At 40.0% G+C, this 27,496-nt stretch overlaps 2 protein-coding genes and 1 long non-coding RNA gene across 3 annotated transcripts in view; 2 read left to right on the top strand and 1 right to left on the bottom strand.

Annotated features, from left to right (window-relative positions):
* The window catches only part of LOC134291400 (uncharacterized), a 286,882-nt gene that overhangs the window by 102,334 nt on the left and 157,052 nt on the right, over positions 1-27,496 (top strand). The window lies entirely within an intron of this gene.
* LOC109412318 (small ribosomal subunit protein uS5) lies at positions 18-1,658 on the top strand. Its single transcript, XM_029872035.2, has 3 exons — positions 18-164; positions 525-1,035; positions 1,247-1,658. The coding sequence occupies exons 2-3, from the start codon at positions 526-528 to the stop codon at positions 1,556-1,558; spliced, it is 822 nt and encodes a 273-aa protein (XP_029727895.1). The 5' UTR covers positions 18-164; position 525; the 3' UTR covers positions 1,559-1,658.
* Positions 25,430-27,496, bottom strand: part of LOC109422712 (importin-5) — a 30,917-nt gene continuing 28,850 nt past the window's right edge. The window contains exon 6 of the mRNA XM_019697578.3: positions 25,430-27,247. Coding sequence (XP_019553123.1) covers positions 26,932-27,247 — 316 coding nt within the window. The 3' untranslated portion in view covers positions 25,430-26,931. The remainder of the gene's footprint in view (positions 27,248-27,496) is intronic.

Genomic DNA, 27,496 nt, shown 5'->3' with positions numbered 1-27,496 from the left:
AGCCCCCACCACGCATCGTTCGCCCGGGCGCCCATGGGCATCGAAAGCGACGCTTTGCTTTTCACCGCGCGACCCGAACCGAACTTTGATGCTTCGTGGTGACGAGAAAACGTCAGCTCGTTCATTCGGGTTTCCGTTCTACACCAAGTAACACCTACCAAAAAGTGAGTACCGTCCCCGTGGAAAAATTAGTAGTTTTATTGATTTTTTTTATGTAATTTGTAAATTTTTGCTTTGAATTTCGATAATTTCAATGTAATTAATTGAAAGTGAACTAATTTAGAAAACTTGCCGATTTTACTGAAGAGTGATGTGAATAACTTAGTGATTCTTTTAAACACGTGTCACAGTTCATTTTTTGAGCTTTTGTAGTAGAAATTATCTAAATTCACTCAATTTTCGTTCTAATTAAAAAGTTTAACGTTTTAATGTATTTAAACTTAATGAAAAATTGATATTTTGTCCAGAAAAAGTACTTATATTTGCATTGTGATAAACTAACCTCAAAATTGTACTTTTCACAGAATGGCGGACGCAGCTCCAGCCCAGCGTGGTGGATTTAGAGGAGGATTTGGTTCTCGCGGCGGCGGTCGTGGAGGCCGAGGTCGCGGACGTGGTCGTGGCCGTGGACGCGGTCGCGGCGGCAAGGAAGACTCGAAGGAGTGGGTCCCAGTGACCAAGCTCGGACGTCTGGTGCGCGATGGCAAGATCCGCACCCTGGAGGAAATCTACCTGTACTCGCTTCCCATCAAAGAGTTCGAGATCATTGATTTCTTCCTGAGCCGTTCGCTGAAGGATGAGGTGCTGAAGATCATGCCCGTCCAGAAGCAGACCCGTGCCGGTCAGCGTACCCGTTTCAAGGCCTTCGTCGCCATCGGTGACAGCAACGGCCACATCGGTCTGGGCGTCAAGTGCAGCAAGGAAGTGGCCACCGCCATCCGGGGTGCCATCATCCTGGCTAAGCTGTCCGTTGTTCCGGTTCGCCGAGGCTACTGGGGTAACAAGATCGGAAAGCCCCACACCGTCCCGTGCAAGGTAAGCATATTCAAATGTCAATCTCCGATTGATTCCCTCTTTTTCATGATGAGAAAACTTTCAAACTTATGCGGTTTTCACGGACGGTGGCTGCATACCACTGGCATGACGTCCTTAGCGTCTGATTCCGTTAAGCAATCCGCACGAGTCAACCATCCATTAGTTCCACATTCTAACCACGTGTTTTCCACGCTCTTGTCTCCCCCTCAAGGTCTTCGGCAAGTGCGGTTCAGTTCTGGTCCGTTTGATTCCGGCTCCCCGTGGTACCGGTATCGTTTCGGCTCCGGTCCCCAAGAAACTGCTCCAGATGGCCGGTATCGAGGATTGCTACACCATGACCCGTGGTTCGACCACGACTCTGGGTAACTTCGCCAAGGCTACCTACGCGGCCATTGCCAAGACGTACGCCTTCCTGACGCCGGATCTGTGGAAGGATCTGCCGCTGAGCAAGACCCCGTACCAGGAGTACGCCGATTTCCTGGAGAAGACCAGCAAGACTGGCCAGCGTATCATTGAGCTGTAAATCACATCATCACTAGTCGAAGAAGTGCCCTCTCGGGGACGGATGTGTAAGGTTCAGGCCAAATAAACGCTGTTTTTGTGGCGAGAACACAAAATCTTAACCAATTGTGTAGCATTCTTCATGGCGTTCATCCGAAATATTGTCCCTTGTAGGTGTGTAGGAATTTGACCTAGTAGTGTTCCGATACATGTGCTCGTTGTTAGGGTCAATGGAAAAAAAAACGGTCATTACTACTGTCGAGAACGATCTGGGAAGGGAAGAATTTCGAGGATGCATAAGTTTTGATCGTGTTGGTTCGTAAAGTAATGGTCCATCGTTTCTCTTTCGAATGTGCGTCTGCTGATGCAAAGAATATTCTTTTTCGGTACCTACGTCCCACCTTGATGCCAAGGAAATGGCTGGTGATGCCTCAACAACTTGTAAATGCTTTTGAATAATCTCTTCATGTTCTTCGTGTCGTCAACATCTCGATAAACTTCGCATCTTGGCTGATGGTTATTTTGTTGGTGGATCTATGAACCGGAATTACCCCTCGAACGTTGCGCTGAACCGCAACAGGAGCGGGCTACCAAAGATGTTGATAGTTGCCGAACAGCTGGACGAGCGGGCGGACTAACATCAGCAAGAACCACAAACAGAACATGTTGAAGCTCCGCAAATCGCTAGCCCTGGCCTAGAAGAAGTACGATCTCCTGGTACGCGTGGAGCAGAGTACGGCTGACGCGAGCAGGGACGAGCGGTCTACCCAAACGGATAGCTTCTTTGCTGGCAACGTGTCTCATGGTGCATGAGATCATGCAGCTCGCCGATGCCGTAGCGGACAGGTCAAACCGCCCTACGACTCGAGTTGCATGGCCGAAATCAGGGTGGCCACAGACTCGGGAAATGCGGGAAAAAGTCGGGAATTGAAATCCATCGGGAAATATGCGGGAATAAGTGGGAATTTTGTTTATGATCGGGAATTTTGAAAATGATGTGTACCGCCTCCAGAATGTAAACTCAAACCTAGATTTAGCACTTGACTTACTTTAAATCCAGATTCTTACATAGTTTCAGAAGTTTTACGCATCTCAATCTCAAAAACCAAATGATGCAGATGAGCATTGGACTCAGAATTACAAGTGACATGTTTTGATTGTCCGGATGCTTGAAGCAACGATTAGACCTTAAATTTAGACAAAACATATTTTAAATCACAATTTTAAAAAATAAAGTTTTGAACGACTAAAAAACCTAATCTACAAAACGTGAAAAAAGTATCGCAAAAAATAGTTGTGTTAGCCAAATTTTGATAAATTTTATCAAAATTGCCATATATACTCTCTCCAACATTCGTTGAGATAATATTATAACAAAATCATACTTCAACATTTTCTTAGTAAATTTTTAGCCTGTTACTTGGTACAAACTTCCCAAATGGAGGAGAACGTGCCTCTGAAGCAGACCTATCGATACATGGTTAATCATAGCGTAATACAATAATGACGTTGCTTTAAAACTGAGATGAACCAGCCTCGGGCTGAAAATCTCATAAATAAAGACATAAAAAAAATAATGACGTTAACCAGAAATCATCATAAAAAAATGCACAAAAAAACTATTATTTTAACTAGAAGAGTATGAAATTCTTACAATGATTTTCTACAAAATATTTCACAAAGCTATTTGTCGAGAAATACAGTTAGTATAATCGAGGAATCACGTAGTTTGCAGAGTTTCGACTGCCCCTGAAATTCTGGTGGTAATCAGAGAATTCTTGTCGATGGGATTTTGTATGTTGACGTACTTTGAAAAGGATTTTCTGATTGAGATCATGGAGAAATTATTGACAAAATTTTAGAAATTCTATCCAGATTTTTTCTGTAGTAGTTCCTTGTGATAGTTTATTTTTTTTGCCGAAATACCTGGATGAGCTTTGGGAGAAGTTTCAAGTAATGTTTTCATTGAAAGTTTAAAATTATTACTTAATTTGCTAGTGAAGGACTTTCTTAAATTGTTACTTCGCAGGGGTATTTAACGGTATTTCTAGAAATTTCAGAATAAGTTCATAAAAAAGCTCCCTGCAATCACCAAAGTCATCATGCTAACAATTTCGTATAGGTAGTGGCATTTTTTTTTAATAATTACTAAAAACATTGAAAATTCAGTCGTCGCAGAAGAATTTCTTGTGGATTTTATATAGAATTATGAATTCATGACGAAATACTGGGAGGAACTCTTAAAGTGTTTACTGCGTAACGATTTGTAGAATTAGTGGATTTAAATAAACACCTAGTATTTATGACATTGAACGGAAGCAAATTTGCAAGTTGATAACCAGAAGACATGATTCTCTAGATATTTTTTATGAAATCTTTAAATGTATGGCCTGGCTATTGAAGGAATTTCTGGTGTCACCAATGGAAAACATGAAAAGCTTCTTGCACGAATTCCTTAGGATAGACAAATGAAAATTGTAGAAGTGTTTTTAACAATAATTCCTTATGAAAATCTGAAGAATTGCTTTATGTGCTTCTTGGAGTTCTTCAGGGTTTGCTGACGAAACATTGTCCTGAAATCTTGAATGTCAAAAGAAAGAAGAAACATCTTATACTGAAATAATTTTAAGCCCATTTCTTGTAGCCTACAAGTTTTAGGTACATCTGATATTTTTTTTTCGCGTTACCCTGGGTCAATCCAATGGTCTGAATGCTACTCAAAACCGCTACTAGATCTCATTTTAAATCCTAGATTCATTTTCCTATCCTAGATAAATTCGAATAAATTTGTAAAAATTATATTTTTTTCCATGTAAACTCAACGCAACAGTTTCCATAAAAATACGAGTTTCCAAGTGAATTCTTTATAAAGGGGATTAGAAATTAAGCCCAGAATATCGATTTTTTCTTGAAATATCTTAAAAGAGCCTTACAAATTTCGTCAGAAATGTCAAAGTTTTTTTTCAGGTTTTGAGAATTTCTCTATAAATTCAGCTAGAAATTGTTGATGAAAAGCAATCCCCAGGTATTTTCAAATTTTGAGAAAAATTTCGCTAAGGAATTCATCGCTAACATTGCGCGCCAGAATCCTATACAGGGGTTGGACACTCTTTCAACTCGTAACATTTTATGCGAGGGGTGTGACACTACTATCCCTCCAACACTAGGCTCGTAGATGCCTAGCGGTCACACGGACCAGCCTACTCGGATCTTGCCGACTGCTGTCGCCTTGTTCACCTCCCCTACAGAGAGCTTGGTCGTGGCGATCTGAATGCCTGTCGGGCCCTTTCACAGGCGGATCGATGCACTTGGTGCATCTACCTCACACCGCTTCTTAAGCCTGGAACACATAGCATCCGTTCCGTCGAAGTTTGCGTTTTTTTTTTACAGTTTTTCCATGGGAAATCTGTCAAACTACTGTCACGCACACGCAAACGTATGCATTGTGTGGGACACTTTATGGCCGTATGGCTGCGAGCTCATTTGCGTCGGTGATCTCGTTCAGGTTTTTACACTGGAGAGTCGCCTTCGCCGTTAGGTTTCTCATCTGCACTTTTTCGCCTTATACCTTGTGCCTTGTAGGAGGTGTCTCTCTTAGCCGCCTCCTTCAGAACTAGCAATTTCCCCAGCCCTGGCGTGACGGATGCTTTTTACATCCGCGCCCCCTTGCGGTAATAGGCGATTTTCGCATCGCTCTGCTCGACAGATTTCGCAGGGTGGCCACACAAAATCAAATTTGAAATTCCCGCATTTTTCCCGACTTTTTCCCGCATTGATTTTGAAACTTCCCGACTTTTCTTTATATACCTGTGGAGCACGTAAAACATCCAAGAATTCAAGCTTCTAACTGGTGTTGTAGCTTAGTTGCGCACCCCTGGCGCATTCGTAAACGAAAGGTTGCCGATCAACAGAGCCGAATGGCTCGAAAGCAAATCGTGAATAAAATAGACTTCAGTCTACTCAGAACTACCAAACCTACATATCGCTTTTCTTTCCTACCACAATAATCATACCGTTTGCTAATATTCCACTTCGACATTAACATTGGCTGGACTTATTCCGCTTAACCCACATCAATACATAAAAGTGTCGACGAGGAAAATCTTGTCAATTTGCGTGCAAATTAAATAACAGTCGGTTAAACAATTATTTTTCAGGAAACAGCGGCTAGAGTTACCTTTGCGATAAACAAGTTTCCCGGCGGCGGGTAAGAATATTCGGCTACCTCTTTCACAGACTCGCAATCAGGAAACCCGCAAGTAAAAACAACAGGATTATTCATTGTTCGCACCGTAAAACGCAAAACAATAAGAGAAAACGAATAAATTAGTTTTCAGTGCCACTAACCGAGTGGGTCAAACGGGAAGCCGTTGGTTGCAGAAGGCGCATAGAAAATCGCTTAACAATTGATCGTGTCTCTACAGAGCTATAGCTCTGTAGGCCATTTTGAATGTGATCTTTGCTCTATTGTGTGACCTTATTAATATTTTTTTCTTTCATTTCATTAGAGGCGCAAACGGGTCGAAGTAGTACGCCCTGATATAAGGAAATTCCCATACAGCGGTGTTCGACGGACTCGGATTTGCCGACAGACAGTGAAGAAAGGGTTCCCCTTAGCCCACTTTCTTTGCCGGAACGGCGTCAAAGCTACTTTTGGATAAGTGTCCGAATAGTGGGGTAAGTCTGTTCTTGGTTTTAGTACGGTATACGGAAACAGTGACATAGTGAATTTGCTTTTATTAAATTTTGTTTTGCTCGTGTATATGTTCCATTTATATTTCTCACTTTAAACCTTTGATAGAGCATTTGCAGAAATTTATAGATATTTCAATTAAAATAACATATGAGACTGGTCTAGTGATTAAGATTCAGTGATTCCTTTTTAGTGCTACATAATTTGAGCCCTATTGTTTTGTGCGGAGCATTGTTTTACTTGTTTTGTAAGATATTTTTGCGTGTATATGGTAGGAAAAGAACATCTACTATTATATCAAAAACAATGATGGTTTCGGCTGAAATTCAATCGTTAGTCATAGTTTGCAAGCGTAAGATCCGTAACATTTAGACGAAAGTTTTTATTTTAGGCTTGAACATGCATCCGGGGTTAGCGGTGTTTAAAAGTTTCAAGAAAATTACAATTTTATACTATATTATTGTGGATATTTCTGAAAGAAGTCGTGGGAAAAGGTCTTTAAGAAAGGAAAAAGTGACGTTGAATAGTCTAAAAACAGTAATCACATCTAGAGAGATGGAGCGGTCAAACACCGTAAATGCACATTTCAAAGCGAAAAGACAAGATGAATTCATCAAGTTTACATTAAAAAATGGAAGTTCAGGGGTAGCATATTTGCAGCAGAAACAAGCTGTAGGCTATATAAACTATGAGAAAAATTTCAGTTATAAAGAGCAAGTAAAAATGATGTATAAGGGGCAATGGCTCGCTTGCTCAAATTTCTGGTGTTGTTATTGTGAAGTCAAGGGACACTTGAAGATAAAAATGTATATGCAGGCAAATATTTTAACGATAATTTTATTTGATTCATATAAGGGTGACCAGTTGAATGACATGCAAGTGGTGTGGCTGTTTGATCCATCAAGAGTTAGGCATCGTGATATCCAAAAGTCTTTGTTTGCTACAGAATGTACGTCATTTGTTAATTCCAAATATTGCTATTATTACTACGTATCACAATCGGCTATTGTCGGCAAGGAAAAAGTTGTGTGTGAACAATCAGTAGCAGTACTAAACAAAAAACAAGTATTGTCAATATCTAACATATATTTGTACAAATCGGACAAGCAACTGTTTGTTGTAAAAAATAGTCAAATTTTAACACAATGTGAAATAATGGTTTTGGCTAAAGTAAAAGACAATAGAGTTTTGATGAAAATTTTAGCTCTCATGTGGGAAGCAAGATATCTGTCTTTTGTTTGGATTTTATTTAAAGGTTTTTATTTGAGTTGGACAACAACATCGTTAGTTTACTCAAAAAGGTATGAAATGATCAAGATATTTATGGTGGGTTTGTCTGGTGCTGTTTCTTCGCAGCCAAGCATATCTTTTGCGAACACTACCCATGTACTCAAAGGAGCATTTAACGTGAGACAGAAATTATTTGTGAAATCGCCCAACATTAATTTTAATGAATCCAAACTTTACCAGAAAGAAACTTCAAAAATTATTAATGTGATTAAATTGAGCGCTATGCATAAGATATATGGTACACAAATTGTGGTTTACTTGATCACATTTGAGAATTTGTTCTCTAGTCAGGATAGATGCGTCAGTGCATTAAAAACAGACAATTGTCTGGGAATAAAAATCAGTGATTTTGCTGAAAGACCAGCTAACACAGAGTTTAAAAATAAGTCATATGGACAGACTTTAGTTGAAGACATTGAACACTTTATTATTAGGATCGTATTAGATATATTTACTATATTGAATTTGAAACCTAATTCTACTGCCGAATGGAGGGTCAGTTATGTGAGAAATTTCACATATTTTGTCCAAGGACAAATCATAAATTACACATCACAGGATATATTGTCGAAGGCCAATCAGAGTAATTACTGCATAGTATCGTGTTTTGTTCCACAACCAAAATGTATAGAAGCTATTTTCCTAAGCAAACAAATTTATGATGAGAGAGTGTGCTCGCAAACTATGGGCCGGTTTGATAAACGGTTTAATGTTACTGAAATGATATGGTTCTCTTATTCTGTTTTACAGATATTCTCAGAAGTCGTGAGTTCTGTATTGTATATCAGAATCCGGGAAGACACGATTCCAAGGCGAAGGCCGAAAGGTGCGATCACGATGACGAAGCGACACATAGCAATGAAGGAAGTTCGAAATGACGTACACCGCCATTGGAGGATGGCTACAAATGAGAGGCTAGCCAAAGAAAGTGCAAAGCGGACTCCGAAGGAAAACACAAGGCGGAATCGTGCGTGGAAGTTTATGCGATCATTCGACTTCAAATGTGAACCTACTGGTTCTTGTTCATACAAAGCAATCACTAGCAGTATTTTATATCACTTTCGTACTACGTAATTTACTCAAATGTAATTTTTATGTTATGTTGTTGAGCTCCAATTTCATTCGAAATGAGATGTTGATAGTATTATTTGTTAAGTGTACGTTTGTACCAGTATCCTTGTAAAGGGGGAAGGATTGTTGTAGCTTAGTTGCGCACCCCTGGCGCATTCGTAAACGAAAGGTTGCCGATCAACAGAGCCGAATGGCTCGAAAGCAAATCGTGAATAAAATAGACTTCAGTCTACTCAGAACTACCAAACCTACATATCGCTTTTCTTTCCTACCACAATAATCATACCGTTTGCTAATATTCCACTTCGACATTAACATTGGCTGGACTTATTCCGCTTAACCCACATCAATACATAAAAACTGGATCTGTAAAACTTACTGAAATATTCAAAATGTCATTGTGATGCTGTGACAGATTTACAATATTTTGGAGACGTTAACATCGAAATAAATTTACATGTAACATATGCTTGAAATTTGCTTCTAATTCTGGATGTCTTGTAACGTAAACCTATACTTGAAAATATTGGTGTCGGAATTACCAAAAGATTTTTGTAAGCTTTGTAAGAAATCCTTGATGAAGTTGCAATAAAAAAAAATCTAGTTGGCTAGCTGAAATACTCTTTGGTGAATTCTTTAAAAGAGTTTTCTATGCTATCCCAGGAATTGTGAAGGTATGAAGGACGGCATTATTGACGTAATACTGTTTTGATTCCTATAGTCAGAATTATGGGAGTGTTTTCTGGTGAATTTCTTCCATGAATTTGCTAACAAATTTCCTGGAAGAAGTTTATTGCAAAAATACTGGCAATTATGTGATATTTTCTCACATACTCTGCTGGTGGAAAATCTGATTTCCTGATTCAATAATTGAGTAGACAAATAATTGTTAAGAAAATTAAATTCCGTTATATTATTCATCTACAAACCATCAGATTCAAAATCATCCGAAATCCATGAGATTGCACATAGTTTTACATTTCGTATATAGGTATAAAGAGTTTTTACGCTGGTGAAAAAGCAGAACTCAGATAAATTCCTGTAAAAATTCTTGTTGAGTGGGAATTGGAAATTTTTAAAAAAGAAAAAGAAGATATTAGTTTTGCTATGAGAGCACTATATAATTGTTGTTGTTGTAGTTCGTTGCTTTGAGAAGATTGTATGTGTACTGTTGGTCGGAAATAAATTAAGTTAGATTTAAGCAGTTAAATCACGTTCTTTCTGTTAAAACCACGAAAGTCCCTGTGTGGCTCTGCTGTTTGCAGTTTTAACAGGTTACGGGTCCAGAATTGTTAGAAAAGACGTGTTTTTTGTAAGTGGAAGAAAACTGGTGGCAAGGACGAAAATCGAACTCGAAAGTATTGGAAGTGCCAGAGTGGCAAAGTGTAGTGTGAAAACGTTTGATTATTGTGCATCCTAGCTTAATCACTCAGATCCTGCTGATCTGAGTCAGCCGCCATAAGATTGCGCCCGTTTGATTTGTACACGGCGGCTGACAGCTCCACCCGGCGGCTGCAAAATAATTTTAGCCAAGGTGCACACCGTGTACAAATCATACGTGCGCGGTCTGGCGCGATCTGAGGCTGCGCGTTTCGAACGCAGCTTGCTGAGAATCTAAGATAAGCGCGACAATAAAATGGCCGAAGCAAAAGTTATTATGGAACGACTGAACAGCGCCAATTGGATCAGCTGGAAGTTCCGGATGGAGCTTCTATTAGTGAAGGAGGGTTTGTGGAAAGTTCGTTTGTGGCGAACCAGCCGCAAGATGTAACGGAAGCATGGATCGAGAAGGATGCTTCAGCTCGAGCAACAATTGGGCTAGCCCTTGACGACAGTCAACTGTGCCACGTTATTGGTGCAGCTACAGCAAATGAAATGTGGTCGATGCTGAAAGGATACCATGAACGAGGATCCTTGTGTAACAAAGTTCATGTGTTGCGTCAGCTTTGTTCATTGCGTTTAACGGAAGGAGGTAATATGGCGAACCATTTGGCAGAAGTGTCTGGATTGGTGCAGAAGCTCGTCGGAATGGGTGAAAAGCTTGGCGAACATTGGATTGTGGCAATACTACTCTCAAGCCTACCTGAGTCATACAATCCGTTGATTACGGCTCTGGAAGGACACCCGGAGGCGGATTTGAAAATGGAGTACGTTAAAGGGAAGTTGCTCGACGAATGGCGTCGTAGATGTGAGAATGAGAAGGAGAATGAAGAAAGAGCTCTAAGAGCAGAGCGATCGGCGAACATCGATTATCATGCTGGATTTGCGTCGCGAGTATGCTACCATTGCAAGGAAGAGGGGCATATCCGACGTGACTGTCCCAAGCTGTCAGGATCAAGGTGGGCTCGGGAGGAGAAGCAACAACGGCAGGTGGAAGGCAGTTCAAGAGATGGGTACGACCCTCAATCTGGTCGAAGTTCTAGGATGAGCGATAATAGTGAAGGTCAACGTTCGGTGTGTTTCAATGCTACTAACACGGATCGCCAATTTGAGGGTTGGATTATTGACAGTGGATGTACACGGCATATGACAGGAGACAGGAGCTTGTTGGACGATATGCGCAAATGTCAGGAAGTAGTTACCTTGGCTGACGGACATAATTTGTCAGTTTGTGCCCGAGGATCTGGAAGGTTTACGGCAAAGAATGGGCATGGAAAAGGAACGGATGTCAGATTGAAGGATGTTTTCTATGTAGCAGGACTTAGAAAGAACATACTATCGGTAAGTCGCATGGTTGATGAAGGGTACACTGTTTGTTTTGAACCGAAAGGATGCAAGATTTGCAAGGGAAAAGATGTGATACTGGTCGGTGAACGGCGAGGAGAATTGTTCTTCATGAAATAATCACAATCGAGAGCAGTAATTGAAGCACAGTTGTAGAGAGAGGTATGCAATATAAAATCGTGTCAGTGTTAGTGTAGGAGGAGATAGAGAAGAATACAAATTCAGGAGGAGTGATTTGACTACTAAGGAGGAGTGTTGGAGGGATAGTAGTGTCACACCCCTCGCATAAAATGTTACGAGTTGAAAGAGTGTCCAACCCCTGTATAGGATTCTGGCGCGCAATGTTGTTGTTGTTGTAGTTCGTTGCTTTGAGAAGATTGTATGTGTACTGTTGGTCGGAAATAAATTAAGTTAGATTTAAGCAGTTAAATCACGTTCTTTCTGTTAAAACCACGAAAGTCCCTGTGTGGCTCTGCTGTTTGCAGTTTTAACACCTAGACCGTAGGCGTGCTTCGAGCAAGGACACAAGTCGTGGACGTTTGAAGGCCCCGACAAGAGCAAGCTCAAAAAGAAGTGCGAAATGGAGGGCCATATCGCCAGGGAGTGCAACGCGGCACCAAAATGCCTGATTTGCACGGCGAACACGCGCTTCGTCGGCGTGCAGGGGAACGGTGTGTGGTGGGGAAGGATTTGGCCCAAGGGGTGGATCACTCTTGGAACATTAGATGCATGAAAACATATGTGCTGCATTTAAATGCATTTTCATGCATTCATTTATCCATTCAGTAAATAAGTAATCCATGGCTTGCTACTAAACTTGATTTTTGTTATTGTCCAAAAATCAACTCTGTCAACCTTAACTACTGCTAATAATTAATTTACAACTAGTATAATTGTTAGTAACTTGAGTACTGATACAATTCACTGAAGGCCACTAAATTAATGGTGGTGCCGGACAGACGTAGAGCTTGGCGACATTGGCAATGTGTTAAGTGTATTGGGAATGTAGTCTTGTCTTCTCTAGAAGTCGGTCCCAATCGCACAGTACCGGGACCTGGGCCGTTCAGGTTTCTGTTGAGCAGATTATCACCCATTTCAGAAGAGAAAAAACAACTCCACATAGCTTATAGATTTTTTATTTAATTAAACAACTTGAATTAACACATTATGTGCTCATTTATGCTTTTATTCTCATGGTTATCCATTAACTAACTGGCATGGAAGACGGCTAATGACAAGACAGAAATCTACCCTCTTGCTCCATATACTTTGGGAGCTTCAAGCACACTAGCGCCACGAACGACTCCAGGGAACAACCGAGGGAACAACATTATGAGTAAATGTGCGTGAGATGCTACAGCTTCCGTGTAAGTATTTGCATGTATACGCACACAATCATGTTTTAATCTTCCTGTGAATCGTTGAGGGCGTTTCAACACTGTCGCCTGCGACGGTTTGGAAGCTGTCTGTCTTCGTCTTCGCTCACGCTGGCATCTAAATACTTCTTCCAAGATGACCAGTTAGATCCTTGACGTCTAATATGTGTTTTACTAATGTGGGTTTACTAGCCCAACTTCTCCTCTATCCGATTCCAGAACTGTTCCTGCAATTAGATTTATGGTATAAGTTTATCGACTTTGATAATAGTTTATTTAATATAGGGTTTCCTTCATTACTTACAATTTCTGTTCAAGTTGTCCATTCCAAAGAATTAACTTTTGAAGAGAACCAACACATAATCAACATCAGAACTTTGTTCTTCAGTAGCTGCGGTTTGACATTCGCATATATGTCAATGCTAAGTTGATAGAAGTTTCATGAAATGCATTTACATACATTAGATGCAAATTGAATGCATATTCAAAGAGCGATCCGCCCCTTGATTTGGCCAGAAAGTGGCCAAAGCCGAAAGGATACGGTGGGCAGGGCATGTTGCAAGAATGTCGGACATCAACCCTGCAAAGTTGGTGTTTGCTAACCATCCGGTTGGTACAAGAAGACGTGGAGCACAGAGAGCACGATGGGCGAACCAGGGGGAGCGTGATCTAGCAAGCGTTGGGCGTGACCGACGATGGTGAGCTGTAGCTGCAAATCGAGTCTTATGGCGGCAAATTGTTGATTCAGTGTTATCATGAATTTGATGTTGAACTAAATAAATGAACTAAAATCGCGCAAGATCTTCATCGATTTCTTGGAAGAGAAATCCGGAGAAAATGTCTACGAGGCGTTCGAAAACTTCCGAAGCATGGCGGAGAAGCAGACAGGTAAAACATTAAAAATTCTTCGCACAGATAACGGCAACGAGTTCGTGAATAAGCAATTAGCAGATCATTTGCGGCGCCTGGGCATTCGTCATCAAACTTCGGCAGATTATAAATACCCCAGAGCAAAACGTTCTGGACCGAAGCGGCAGCCATAGTTGTACGTTTGATAAATCGATCGCCAACCAAAGGACATCAGATGACCCCTAAAGAAGCTTGGAGTGGTAGGAAGCCAGACCTAGCTCATGTACGTGTTTTTGGATCCCTTGTGATGTCACACATCCCGAAACAAAAGCGAAGAAAGTGGGATGCAAAAGCCGCCGAATGTATACTGACTGGCTTTGATGAAGACACGAAGGCTTATCGTCTGTGGGACCCTCAATCAAGAAAGCTAATCAATCCTTAGTGAACAAGCGAAAACGGTAACACAAGTCAAACCAATCTCGATAAGCAAACAGAACAGACGTAGTTTCGTATGTATGTATATATATATATATATATACATATATATATATATATATATATATATATATATATATATATATATATATATATATATATATATATATATATATATATATATATATATATATATATATATATATATATATATATATATATATATATATATATATATATATATATATATATATATATATATATATATATATGTATGTATGTATATATGAACCAGATACCATTCAAGTTACCGTTGATGTTCCGCCTCCCGCGGAAGCTGTTCATGTAGAGATGATAGATGAAGCAATCATGAGGGTTCATTCAAATATTACGTAACGCAACAAATATGACAATTTTAGACCCCCTCCCTCCCCCACGTAACAACTTTTGTATGGATGATTTTGAAATTTTGTATGAAGCGTAACACAGCGGTAGACCCCCTCCCTCCCCTCATTGCGTTACGTAATAGTTGAATGAACCCTGATTAGCGATGAAAGTGATGAGGAATGTGCTCCTGAAGTTCAAACGGTTCCCGTTCCATCATCAAGTGAGTATCCCAATGTTGAGACTAAGTAGAAGGGAGCGATATCTTCCGGACAAGTCTCTGGATTTTTTCTTCCCAAGCCGAGCCGTCAACTAGATTTCCAGAAAAAGTTGATGAAACAGAGGAGCCACCTGAAGTTTCCCATATTTACCAGAGATAACCCGTCTGGTGCTGTTGATCCTCGTACTCCGGCTAAAGCTTTAAAAGGTCCCAAGTCCCAAGAAAGCAATGGATGACGAATTCCGCTCTATGATCGATAACTAAACCTGGGAACTCCCGCCGAATAGGAAAGCCATCGGATGCAAATGACTGTTCAAGTCAAAACAAGATGAGAATAGCAATGTCGTGCGGTACAAAGCAAGTCTAGTGGCGCAGGGATTTACCCAAAAATACGGCGTGGACTTTGATGAAGTTTTTGCACCAGTAGCCAAACAGGTATCCTTGGGTGCTCTCCTCTTTACAGCAATCCGAAGTGGAATGGTTATCAAGCACGTAGACGTGAAGACTGCATAGGGAACGTCCATAAATTACGTCACGCTTTTAGGGGGGAGGGGGGGTTCAGTAAAGTGTGACAACCCATACAAAAATTTCAGAGGTCCCATACAAAAAGTGTGACATAGGGGGGAGGGGGGGTTGAAAATTGGCAATTTTTGCGTGACGTAATTTATGGACGCTCCCATATTTGCTTGGTGTATGGGACGAAACAATAGACATGAAGCAGCCAGACATGTACCATTCAGGAGGAACGAACGTTGTCTGTCGTCTCAATGAAAGCATTTAGGTACAGACTCAAGCAATCAGCTCGTGTGAGGGACCAACGAATTGAAGGTATGTTCTAGAAATCCTCTATATAGAGATGAGCGGAAGTTTTATATGACGAATCGGCAACGCTGTTTGTTTTGTTTACAACTGCTTCCAACATTTGCCACAAAGCTAGATGTTCAAATTTTGTGCGTGACTTTGTGTGGTGCAAGTTGTTTTGTTTACGATTGCTAATTAATGGTCGAGCTTTATTTTACAAAATTTTGGAAAAAATAGCAGCGCAATCGAAAAAATATGAAATGCATTGCAAAGAGCAGCGCAAATCATATCAGTAGAAGTGAATCAAGCAGCAGCAATGGAAGGTTTTACGAGAAGAGAAGATACAAAAGTACATGTAGAAAGCATAATTAAATAATTATATCTTTTTTATTACAATTTAATATGCCATCAATTCATCGATATCAAAAGTAAATAATTATAATTTGTTCAATTCTGATTCCAATACCGTTCGAACGACGCATTCCTACAAACAATAAACATGTTCGTTTGGCTCACACTTTGACATTTCTCTCTGCACGATTGGCTCACAATGGCCGCTTCCGCAGATCTCTATAATGTAGGATTACTAGTATGTTCATGTGATTTTGTGGCTATATCGGTCTCTTTCTACTCATAGTATAAGGGAGTAGTTAATTATACAGGGCTGGTAGCGTTCAGGTGGCAAAATAATAGTGACTTAAGTGACCAAAATAATCAAAAAAGTGACCAAATAGTGACTGAATAGTGACTTAAAAATTATTGGAAAATTTAATTTATATGCTAAACATTTGATGAATTCGTTTGTGGTATAACTATATCAGATGACTTTGAGACCTGATTTTTACAGAACTGTTTGCATTGCTTATATATTCAGCTATTCCAATCATTACTGTAAAGTACATCGTCTACATGTCTGAAATCAAAGCTACCTGGAAGAAAACTGCTGATAATAGGTTCAGTAAAAATCTCTGACAAGTAGAAATCTCAAGTAAATTAGTTACCAGGTAAAAACAAGTTTTCTTTCCATGTTTGATGTTTGTCACTTTATGTGCTGATAGATTTATGCATGTCGATTATAAAATTTGTCTAAATGTTTACATTAAACACATGAAATTTGACTGCTGAGACTGAATGAATTCGTTGTTAATTTTATATTACTGTGGTCGAATTCCAATGTAAACTTTATTCGATTTTTTTTTCTGTTGCCCATCAGCAAGAAAATTTCCTTTTCTTCGAAGAAATTATGCGCCGAAATTCGCCCACTGGTCTAATGTTTTTCAATGGTCTTAAGGCCACAATAATGATAGATTCCCGAGACAAACAACAGTTACTGACACAACTCATGCAGAAATTTTCACACTGAATTAATTAATGTTTAAACTTGTAATGGCATTTTGTGAGCAATTTTGTGACTCAGAAGAATGATCCTTTCTTCCCCTCATGACGGTAAATATGGGCGTGGCTTTGGCCAGCAATGAATTCTTTCTAAGAATAACCTTCAATTAGATGGCTGTTGTTTTTACATAACAGTTGTTGTAATTGGAACAACAGTTCAAAAGTAAATTATGATTGTTTTCAGTTGCAATCTTACAATTACTCCATAACTATGCAATAAATTAGAGTAAAGATTCCGTAAGAAAAAAAAAAAACATGAGGAACTGCAGGTTTTATTCGATTAAAAATGCTGAATTTCTAGAAGAGATTTTAAAACGATTTTAGATAAACGCTCTGGCATACACCACGACAAGAAATTACTCGAAAGAATTTTTGCTGAAATATTGAAGATATTCATACTGCAGTCCAGCAAAATGTAGCCAGAAATGTTTTGGAGGAACTTCTGGAATTGAATGAATCATTAAAGTCCTGATGAAACTTAAGGATTCTTGGCAAAAACTGTTTGATCGATAAACTCAGAGATGACGAGATAACGAGTTTTGCTAAAAATTGTTCAACAAATTCGATCAGTTTTTAATATTTTTCAGATTAAATGCTTGATTATTTTTATCCTCGACCTGCCAAAGAGTGGTGGGACAAAAAGTGAAATAAATATATGCCCGCATAATCACAAACTGTAAATGCAACGTTTCTCATACTGTAGATGACCATTAGAAATTGTCATTTAACCATTTCTCAAACTATTGTAGATAACAGTAAGCTAACTATTCCAGGTACAGATTTGCCAGTTTGACAAATGGTTATCCACCAATTTACAGTATGTGGAATAGGCGGTTAAGATTGGTTACCATAAAAAATCGCTCGTTTTCCCGAACAAATTTTTCGCAATACAGTAAAGAATACGGTCAATATATTATCCAGTTTTTCAGAAAATTCACTGCATAGAAAATGGTTAGAGAGCAGTTTAACAATAAATCTGGAAGAAAAACGAACACTGTATGTGTTATTATTGATTTATGGTTTTCTATGGTTTTTTAAGCTTTTGATATATGGGTCTTGTGTATTTGAACCGTTTAAAAATAAAAGGGTGGTTGTGCGTTCACCGGATATTTTTTTTATTTAATTAATATTTATCATTATATTTGTGGATGAAAAATGGTTTACCTTTCTCGTAAGACCTCCTCGCATCATATCGAGCAGCGCAATCTGCATCTCGGACCATTCCGAGGGCTGCTGAAATTCCTCCACTCGCGAGGTTACCTATCGTACGCCCGGTAGCGGCGATTAAAACTTCCTGCGGTGGGAGCAGATTTCAAATCGTCTTGTATCCTGCAGCACATTTTGAGTTCGTCCAGCCGATGTGTGGCATTTTCCTTCGAGGACGTAAGCTGCAACGGAGTACCAGAGTATTTCAATTAGACGATCATCAACACTTCCAAAACTAACTTACCTTGTGATCCAGGTTTTCGCTCCGGCAAATCCTCTCTGTGCTTTCACGAAGATCCCTAAGTCGGAGCTGATTAGGCCGGATTTTGTAGAAATTATTGTACATTAAATTGGTCGTCTGCTGCTGCTCGATAAGAAAGAAGTGCGGTTTGTTGTCAATTATGCCGCTCACTACTACTAAGGGGCGCTACAATTTGCCAAACTGTTGAGCAAATGTTGTGCACAGTGAAACACACAGGTGTGAGTGCGTTGCTCAAATATGAAAGCTAACCATATGTTATAAGGTGAGTTTATGTTGCTACAATTTAGAGCAACTTTTATCCCCATATTATTTAACAGTGCATGTATACTATGCCATACTGTTACTATTTGATATACTTGATTCAAATTAGTATTTATGGTACGAAATTTTCGGATTCATATGTTTCAACATGAACTCGCCTATTTGACATAGAGTAACATTACCAGTTAAAGGGAATTTACTGTTTGGAAGGCATGGCAAACTGTATTTTACTATGCGGAACGGCCTAATCTTAGCTACGAATCCATCTTCACTTTTCCCAAATACAATAAAATTGTAGCTAAAGTTCGACATATTAATTATGTAATAAGCGGCGCAGCCGAAATTTTTTTTAAAACAAGGTTTTTGAGGAAAATTTGTGCAGCAATTTTGGCGTTGTTGTTTTACCAAAACTCTTATATGATCTTCTTAATGTTGTCGTATTTACGAAAATAGTGACTTTAGTGACCATTTTACTGAAAAAAGTGACTTTAGTGACTTTTTCATGATAATAGTGACTTTTTAGTGACTGACTCGAAAATAGTGACCAAATCACTAAAAAGTGACTCACTACCAGGCCTGATTATAGAATACGGTCGATAAATCAATCAGTATATGGTATGTTCATGTCAATGCAGTTCGTACCATCCAACAGTTCGGCCTCCTGGATGCAAAACCATCGAAAATTCCGTTGGACCCTGCGTACCTACAGCAGAAGGAGGAGGAGGATTGCCAACTACCGAACAACAACCAATACCTAAGTTTAATAGGAGGTCTGCTGTACGCAGCCGTGAATTCGAGGCCAGCTGTATCAGCATGTGTGTCCATCCTGGCACAGAAGTCTTCCAGCCCTACCCAACGAGACTGGCAAGAAGCGAAGAGGATTCTTCGCTATCTCAACAGCACCAGTAACCATCGATTACATACATCTTGTATCGGCCTCAGCTGGACTAGAAATGTTTGTAGATGCAGACTGGGCTAGTAATCATCGGGACTGAAAATTAAATTCCGGTACAATTGGGATTTTAAATTTACAAAAATGTATCGATTTTTCTATTTTATTCGAAAAAGCACCTTTTTCTGAGCCACTACGATTTTTTTCAGATTTTTAGAACTTTGTTTTGGTACCTGAAATCAATTTCAAAGAGATTTTTAGAAATCACTTTTTGACAGCTGGGCAATTGTTTGACAGCTCCGCTCAGTACAAACTGCGACGAGGGGTGATTCGACAAATCGCTCCCATACAAACTTCAAATTAATTTTTAAATAGGTTCCCGGGCATCAAAATTCATGAAAATTTGGATTTCGGCTCAGTTTGACTTGCAGATTCAGAATATCGAATTACCTCAACATCGTTAAAGAAGCCAATTGGCTTCTTTAGCGGTGTTGAGATAATTCCATATTCTGAATCTGCATGCGAAACTGAGCCGAAATCCAAATTTTCATGAATTTTGGTGCCCGGGAACCTATTTAAAAATCAATTTAAAGTTTGTATGGGAGCGATTTGTCGAATCACCCCTCGTCGCTTTTTGTACTGGGTGGAGCTGTCAAACAGATACCCAGCTGTCAAAAGGTGATTTCAAAAAATTTCTTTGAAATTTATTTTAGGTACCAAAATAAAGTTCTAAAAATCTGAAAAAAAAACGTAGTGGCTCAGAAAAAGGTGCTCTTTCGTACAAAATCTAAAAATGGATACATTTTTCTTAATTTAAAAACCCAATTCTGGTATACATTTCGTAGGAGGTTTGATCAGCTGGGCATCGAGGAAACAAAGCTGCGTGTCGCTATCATTAACTGAAGCGGAAATCGAACTGTCGGAATGGATTAATCTGTCGAGGCTGATGTTCTATACCGAGAAACCCGATGACTCTGGCCTCTCGGATAACTAGTTCGGCTTCCGGAAGAGTCGATCGACGGTGGACGCTATTAACCAAAACGGCCGAGACCGAGAAGCGAACGGTAATTCGCTATTGTGCGGTCGTCACGCTGGATGTAAAGAATGCGTCAGCTGAGTCGCCACAACCTAGAAGTCCCGTTCGGTTAGCAGTCTATACCAGATATTGGGGAGCTGCTGCCAGAATAGGGTGCTAATCTATGAAATCGAGGAAGCCGAGAGGAGCTGCAGCATCAGCACGGAGGTACCTTCATAGCTTCATCCTCAGCCCGGTACCCGGAAGCAGCGTATGTCGGTCACCGGGCGTAAAGGTGCCGAGTGCCGATGATATTACCCTCGTAGTATACGGCGAGTCGATAGAAAAATTGGAACTGACAGCAACGCATGCAATTGGCATAGTGGAAGAGTGGATGAGGTTGAGACACATGGCACTCGCACACCACAAAACGGAGGTGGTGGTGGTAAACAACCGTAAGTCTGAACAACAGCCAGAGGCCACCACAGGCGGATGCACGATCAACTCTAAGCGCTCACTGAGGCGATTAGGGGTCATGATCAACGATAAGCTTAAATTCGGAAGCCACGTGGAATATGTCTGCAAAAGGGCAAACATGACAATAATGGCATTGTCAAATATAATGTCAAATAGGGTGACGATGGGTATTCTCGGCAGGTTTGTTCTCTTCGTCATGGGGGGTTTTTGTCGGCCAAGTTTCCTGATATTATCATTCAGCTTGGTTGGGAAGGATTTGAGGCCAACTCCGAGTTCAGCAGCTTTCAAAAAAAACCCCATGACGAAGAGAACAAAACTGCCGAAAATACACAATTTCCCCTAGCTCGGAATAGTCTTCCCTAATAAAAATGTATTATACACTGACAATTGAGTGAATGATTGTATCATTGCATGTATGATCAAGATGATAGCCCGAAAAAGCGCGTTGTATCATATTTTTCTATTAGGGTTGAGTAAGCGCAAGCTGCTCGCGACAGTAGCGGTCTCCATACTACGGTACGGTCCCGCTGCATGGTCGAAGGCGCTAGTGGTCAATCGAAACGTGAAGCGACTTGAGAGTACAGTAGACGTTCGATAAGTGCAACATGTTTACGTTTCACTTACCGAATGAAGTTCGATAACGGACAGACGTCACATAACTGTCAGAAACTGCAGAATGCAACCAATGTGAATACGAAAAACATCGCATTGCAACAAAAGTGCATGCGATAAACATCGCATCGCTGTTGACATTTCATTTTGACGGATAGTGGTGCGATAACTGCAAAATTGTTGCACTTAGCGGACTTGCAGTTATAAAGCATTGCACTGAGCGAACGTCTACTGTATCCACAGGTTGATGTGGCCAAAGATGTGCCTTATAAGGATATGCTTATAAAGATGTGCCCTATAGGATGGTCAGCGCATACCGCACGGTCTCAAATGACGCGGTATGTGTGCTAACGGCACGGCTATCAGGCATGATGCCAATAGCACTAATGGTGGTTACCTTCGCGGTCTCCCAAATCTCCCGAACTACAGAGAAAATGGCGGGCCGACCAACAGCAAGTAGAGTTGGGCCTTTCCCATCCCGGAACTTGAATGCAATGTGTAACCTAAAGTACTAGCCAGGACCCAAGCTTCCAGGGGAGAGAGGAAAACTTAAGGCGGTGGCTGGTGAAACGCTAATCAATAGAGTACTCATGTACGCCCCCCCCCCCCTTCTCGATGTCATCCCTAACGGGCGTACCGCGAAGGTAAGGAAGAGAGAGAATGAGTTTTTTGTAGCTCGAAACCCACATAACCCGAGGAACCACCTCTTGGTTTGTGCGTCAATTTTGGATCCGCGTTGGTAATGGTACCTTCCACGGTATAAGAACTTGACGACATTTACAGAATATTTCATATTCGAAACACAAATAAATCGACAAAATATAGGGTAGCGAACCACTTGGGCAGCGGCCGGCACTTTTCGCTATAACTCAGTCAATTCCAAACCAATTGACTTGAAATTTTGTACACGGCTATATTCTATACGTATCTCATCGCGTAGGGTAGGTAATCATGAATTGAACCAAAATGCGGTTTTCTGAAGCATCGGGAATTTTGACTGATTTTTTCACCCACATGGAAATAATTTACTACGGTGAAGTCTCAGGTATATGAAAGACACAGGTATTAGCTTTTCGTAAAGTGGTAAAAAGTTTACATTTGCACCACATTTCATTGAAAAATTCAATTATTTGTCAATAATGATTTTAATCTTAATTTGAACCATCGTAATCATAATTTGAACCAATTTTAATCTAGATTTGAACTACTGGCGGCAGCAGCTCGAGCAATTCCCACAACAGCCAATTTCATGCTAAACAACCCAAAATCACATGGATCTGCTAATTCTCATAACTATGTTTCATTAGGCAGTGGAATTTCAACTCAGAATGTTCGGAATTCTTCAGAAATTTGGAAACAAAATTTGGAATTTTTCATCTTCCAAGAGTAAACAAAGCAGTCACTAGCGCAGTCTGCAGGCCAACACTAGAAGCTCGCCCCCTCTCACTAGTTCAAATCTAGATTACAAATGGTTCAATTCAAGATAAGATTCTCCAAGTAATAATTACGTAAATTTGATAATTTTATGATAAATAATGTGAAATATTATTCGGTTAATCGATTCTACGATGAATTTGCTTTCAATTAACGTATTCACTTATTACGTGTGATACAATGCGTGAGCTGTACGAGTGCACCGAAAATGTGCTTCCTCTGGGGGGGAATGGGTGAAATCGCAGTGATTTTTCAATTTCTTATTTTCAATGAAAAAAACGCTTCATTCAATGCTTTTAAAGTCAATTCTACCAGGTTATATTACGAGAATCCATTTACCAACCTTTTTGGGACAAGATTTGCCCAAAAAGTGTATCATTTTAATGAATTTCGAAATGGTTCAAATTAAGATTACAATTTGACTAGTTCAAAGCTTGATTTCCTACCCTACCAAAACTTGGGTTTTTAAATTTAGAAAAATTCAATGATTTTATATTTTTAAACAAAAGAGCACCTTTTTCTAAGCCTCTATGATTTTTTTCAGATTTTTAGAACTTCGTTTTGATAGGGTATGTGTACCATTCCTTGGCCTAATATGCCAGCCGCCTTGACAAGTTTGACCATAACTCGTGAATTAATAGCGCTAGAAATGATGTGTTGACCCTATCACGCACTCTAGGCAGTGCATTTTTCTCCAATTGGAAGTAAACTAGCATAAAGATTCAAGAACTTACTTAATTACGTTGAAAAGATTCGATGCGATGGTATGCAACGTTGGTCTACGGTACAAAACTTGGCCTATTAGTGGATACAACGTTGGCCTATTGCTTTCCAAGCGCTAAAATCACTTTTTCTCTAATTTTTAAAAATTTCTGCTGAAGTATTATCACTGTTCACCAATCTTACTTCAAAATTACATTTTCGGAGCCAAACTTTCAAAAAAAAAACTATAAATAAATCACTTAAACTAAAGTTCTTTCTTAAGGACAGACTTGTTAGAATCCCAATATGGCCGCCACAATGGCCGACTTTGGCACCTACTCACGATTTTGAGGGCACAAATCTCTTCGTATACAAAACCAGCGCACCTGAGCTTCTTATTTTAAGCTTATTACAAGTGAGCAAGAACAGAATAATAAAATGCATTGTTGTTTGAAGCTTTCTTCTTGAGATTTGTGCGTCTGAAGTTTTGATGCACTGTTGAACCGGGATTTCAAGACGTTTATCCTTAATTTAGTAACGAAAACAATGCAACCCTATTATTGTGTTATATTTTTACAGTCACCGCACATAAAATCTTTCTTCCTGTTTGTTCTTTCTGGGTTATTCGCAAGCAATGTTGTTGACGTCTCTTTTTCGGTGTTTTTGACGTCACTTTACTGATGGGCCAAGATTTGGGTACATAGTGAAAAAAAATGTCCTCAATATTCGGCCCACATTTAATTTGTAAAATAGTTATTTTTTGTTGAAAACAATATACAAGTTCAAAATAGCGTCTTTGACCGTCGCATAAAATGTTCAGTTATCGAAAAGTCAATTCGAAATATTCCAGAATCATGCCATTTATGATCATGTGTATAGACTACCCACTAAGCCGAAGAATCATGGCGTCTACAAAAGCAAAACAAAGTGACATTTTCATTCAATTTTGATGCTCCAAAGTGTTAAAATTGAAACAAAATATTACAGTTGTTTAGCGCATAGCTTTTCCGATCTCCAGTTATGCGTGTTTATTTGAGTTTTTGGTTAACGTTAAGATAGGCCGAACGAGGGAACTATGCCAACGAAGCATCCCGATACCTAAAATCAATTTCAAGAAGATTTATTCAAATCACCTTTTGACAGCTGGGCAACTGCTTGACAGCTCCGCCCAGTACAAAATCCGACGAGGAATGATTCGACAAATCGCTCCCATACAAACTTCAAATTGGGTTTTTAAATTATGAAAAATGTAATGATTTTTCTGATTTTATACGAAAGAGCACCTTTTTCTGAGTCACTATGATTTTTTTCAGATTTTTAGAACTTTGTTTTGGTACCTGAAATCAATTTCAAAGAGATTTTTTGAAAACACCTTTTGACAGCTGGGCAACTGTTTGACAGCTCCACCCAATACAAAGTGCGACGAGGGGTGATTCGACAAATCGCTCCCATACAAACTTCAAATTGATTTTTAAATAGGTTCCCGGGCTCCAAAATTCATGAAAATTTGGATTTTGGCTCAGTTTGGCGTGCAGATTCAGAATATAGAATTATCTCAACATCGCTTAAAAAGCCAATTGGTTCAGAATTGGCTGAGTTATAGCAGAAAAGTGCCCAAAATAGGACCCCTGCCGAGATGGTTCCACTTCCCTTCAACGTTCTTAGTTTTTCAAATGGAATTTAACAAACATGGTATGAAATGCCAAATTTAAATCCTTCGAAATATCCAAAGGCGCACTAGGAAGGATGTTTCTTTCCTATCTATTTCAAAACGGAAAATCAGCCGAAATGGAATTCATTTTTTCAATAATAGAATATCATTTTATTCTCATATTACAGATTTGCTGTTGCCTGTTTCGAATACGGAAAATGTGCTTAAATTTGAAAGTTTCTGTTATCGATCGAAGTAGTCCTCCTCTCGTCGTCGTCTTCTTCTTTTTCTTCTTCGATCTCTGGTTACAACATAAATCAAGGCCTGCTGCTATCGAAGAATGACGATCAAGCTTGTTGTACGGAGCATCTCGGTCTGTGGGGTGGGTGCCTACTAGATTAGTGTGGCGGTAGGTAGGTAGGTAGGTTGAAGAAGAAATTGCAACTACTCTGTTTGGCTTCTGAACCGGGAAAACACTGCGCTACTCATTACTGGGGAGGTAATTTTCATAGAAAAAAAATCGACGCCAGCCAGACGATCAGATTTAGTATTGTAGTTTCCTTGGGAAATAACAGCGTTCCGAGTCCGAGCGCTAATTCGCTATAACGTAAAATAGTTTCGTTCTGCTGCAACGACAGTTGGTTCTTTGCGTGATATACACGGAAGATTATCCAATAATAATATGTACATTCTAAATGGAACTAAGAAGAACCGTACTTTTGTTTCTGAATACCTGCCTGGGGTGTGGCCATAGTTGAGAGCCAATACTTTTTCACAGTGGTATAAACTCAAATCTCTTTGCGTAATGCGCTGTGGTCTCTTTCAATAGAATTCGACGTTATTGATCACGTCCCGTAGAAATGGCGTCGTCATGATTACACTTAGTAGGCGGACGTGGTGTTTGAAGATCACAACGAAGGAAACGATGCCCAGTGAGGAAAAATGGGCCCATAACCACGATTTGGGTAGCTTATCCAGCGACTTGAGAATGCCCTCCGTGTAGCGATGATGCGAAAATTTAAAGTAATATTGAACATACAACATCAAAAGACGGAGAAGGCGAACTCGAACCTCATCGGAGGGGATCCTCGAAAAAACTAATGTGCTTTCCACTCTCAGATGGATGTAGATTGCTAACAATCGAAAGGTAAATATATAATCAAGCTTTTTTGTTTAAAGAAAAAGGATTACAAGTGTGATTAAATAATTGCAAAATATAACTCTAGGTAATACACTAGTATGCACTGCAGAGAAACAGCTATATATTTTGTATATATAATATTCTCTTAACTCAATCTTTTACCGAGACATAGAAAGGAGATGTTAATATAGGATGCGTTGTGTAATCTCTCGTGTCGTGACGTGTTGCTGCCAAGTGTGTGGTAGTTGTTAGCAATATAAGCCGATTGTATTCCCTATTTCTTAGTTTCTGTTCGTGTAATTGGTTGCCTCTGTTTGAGAGGAGGTCGGCGACAAAACTCAAAGAAACACTCAAAGAAATCAATTTAACGTCCCTTCCTCTGTCCATGGTCATCTCTCACGCCCGGGATCACCCCGGGATGGTCCTAACTGATCTCTCACTCTTGTCCTCGCGCGTACCGGTCCCATTCTTGCTTTCGTTCCTCCACAGCCACAGCAGCACCACTTACTGAGCCGCCGCAGTTCGGTACGCTTCCTCGAGGGCCGTTTTCTGTTCCGCCGTCAGCTGGTTTATACACGCCTGGAAAATGTCCGGACTGGATTCGATCTGTTTCACGATGGCCAGCATCCGGGTCGACTCCGGATGGCCGACGGACATTGCCTCGCGGTAGAACGCCTCGGCGAAGATGGACACTATGCGGGGTAGGTTGGAATTGTTCTCGCCCAGGACCGCCGGATGGTTGGCCTGAATCAGATCACACAGATAGCCATAGACGTGGATGGCTTCGTCGTCGTCTTCCACCACTGGGAGCCACGAGAACCTGCGAAGAAGCGCAGAGATATTGATTAAATCTTCTGCTGGAAGCAGTACTGTTCATAGATACTCCATTATGAACAATCGTCAGAAAAGGTTAAGCCAAAACTGTATTCCCCACGGTACGACAAACGTCGTGTAAGACTGTTTTTAATTGTTATCATCATGTGAAATAGCTTCATTGGAATAATGAAACTCGTTGCTTCATTTACCAGAGTTATCAAAAAATGGCAGAGGTTTTCCGGCGAAACTATTT

This window comes from Aedes albopictus, chromosome 3 (genome assembly GCF_035046485.1).
Source record: "Aedes albopictus strain Foshan chromosome 3, AalbF5, whole genome shotgun sequence".
NCBI classification, from domain to species: Eukaryota; Metazoa; Arthropoda; class Insecta; order Diptera; family Culicidae; genus Aedes; species Aedes albopictus.
The sequence above is the reverse complement of the archived record's forward strand: the minus strand, read 5'-3'. Positions and strand labels throughout refer to the sequence as shown.

Bases quoted from the DNA above. Each gene is read 5' to 3' on its own strand.
- LOC109412318 (XM_029872035.2), top strand. From the start codon at position 526: ATGGCGGACGCAGCTCCAGCCCAGCGTGGTGGATTTAGAGGAGGATTT. The intron at 1,036-1,246 runs GTAAGCATATTC...CTCCCCCTCAAG, and splicing joins CCCACACCGTCCCGTGCAAG to GTCTTCGGCAAGTGCGGTTC.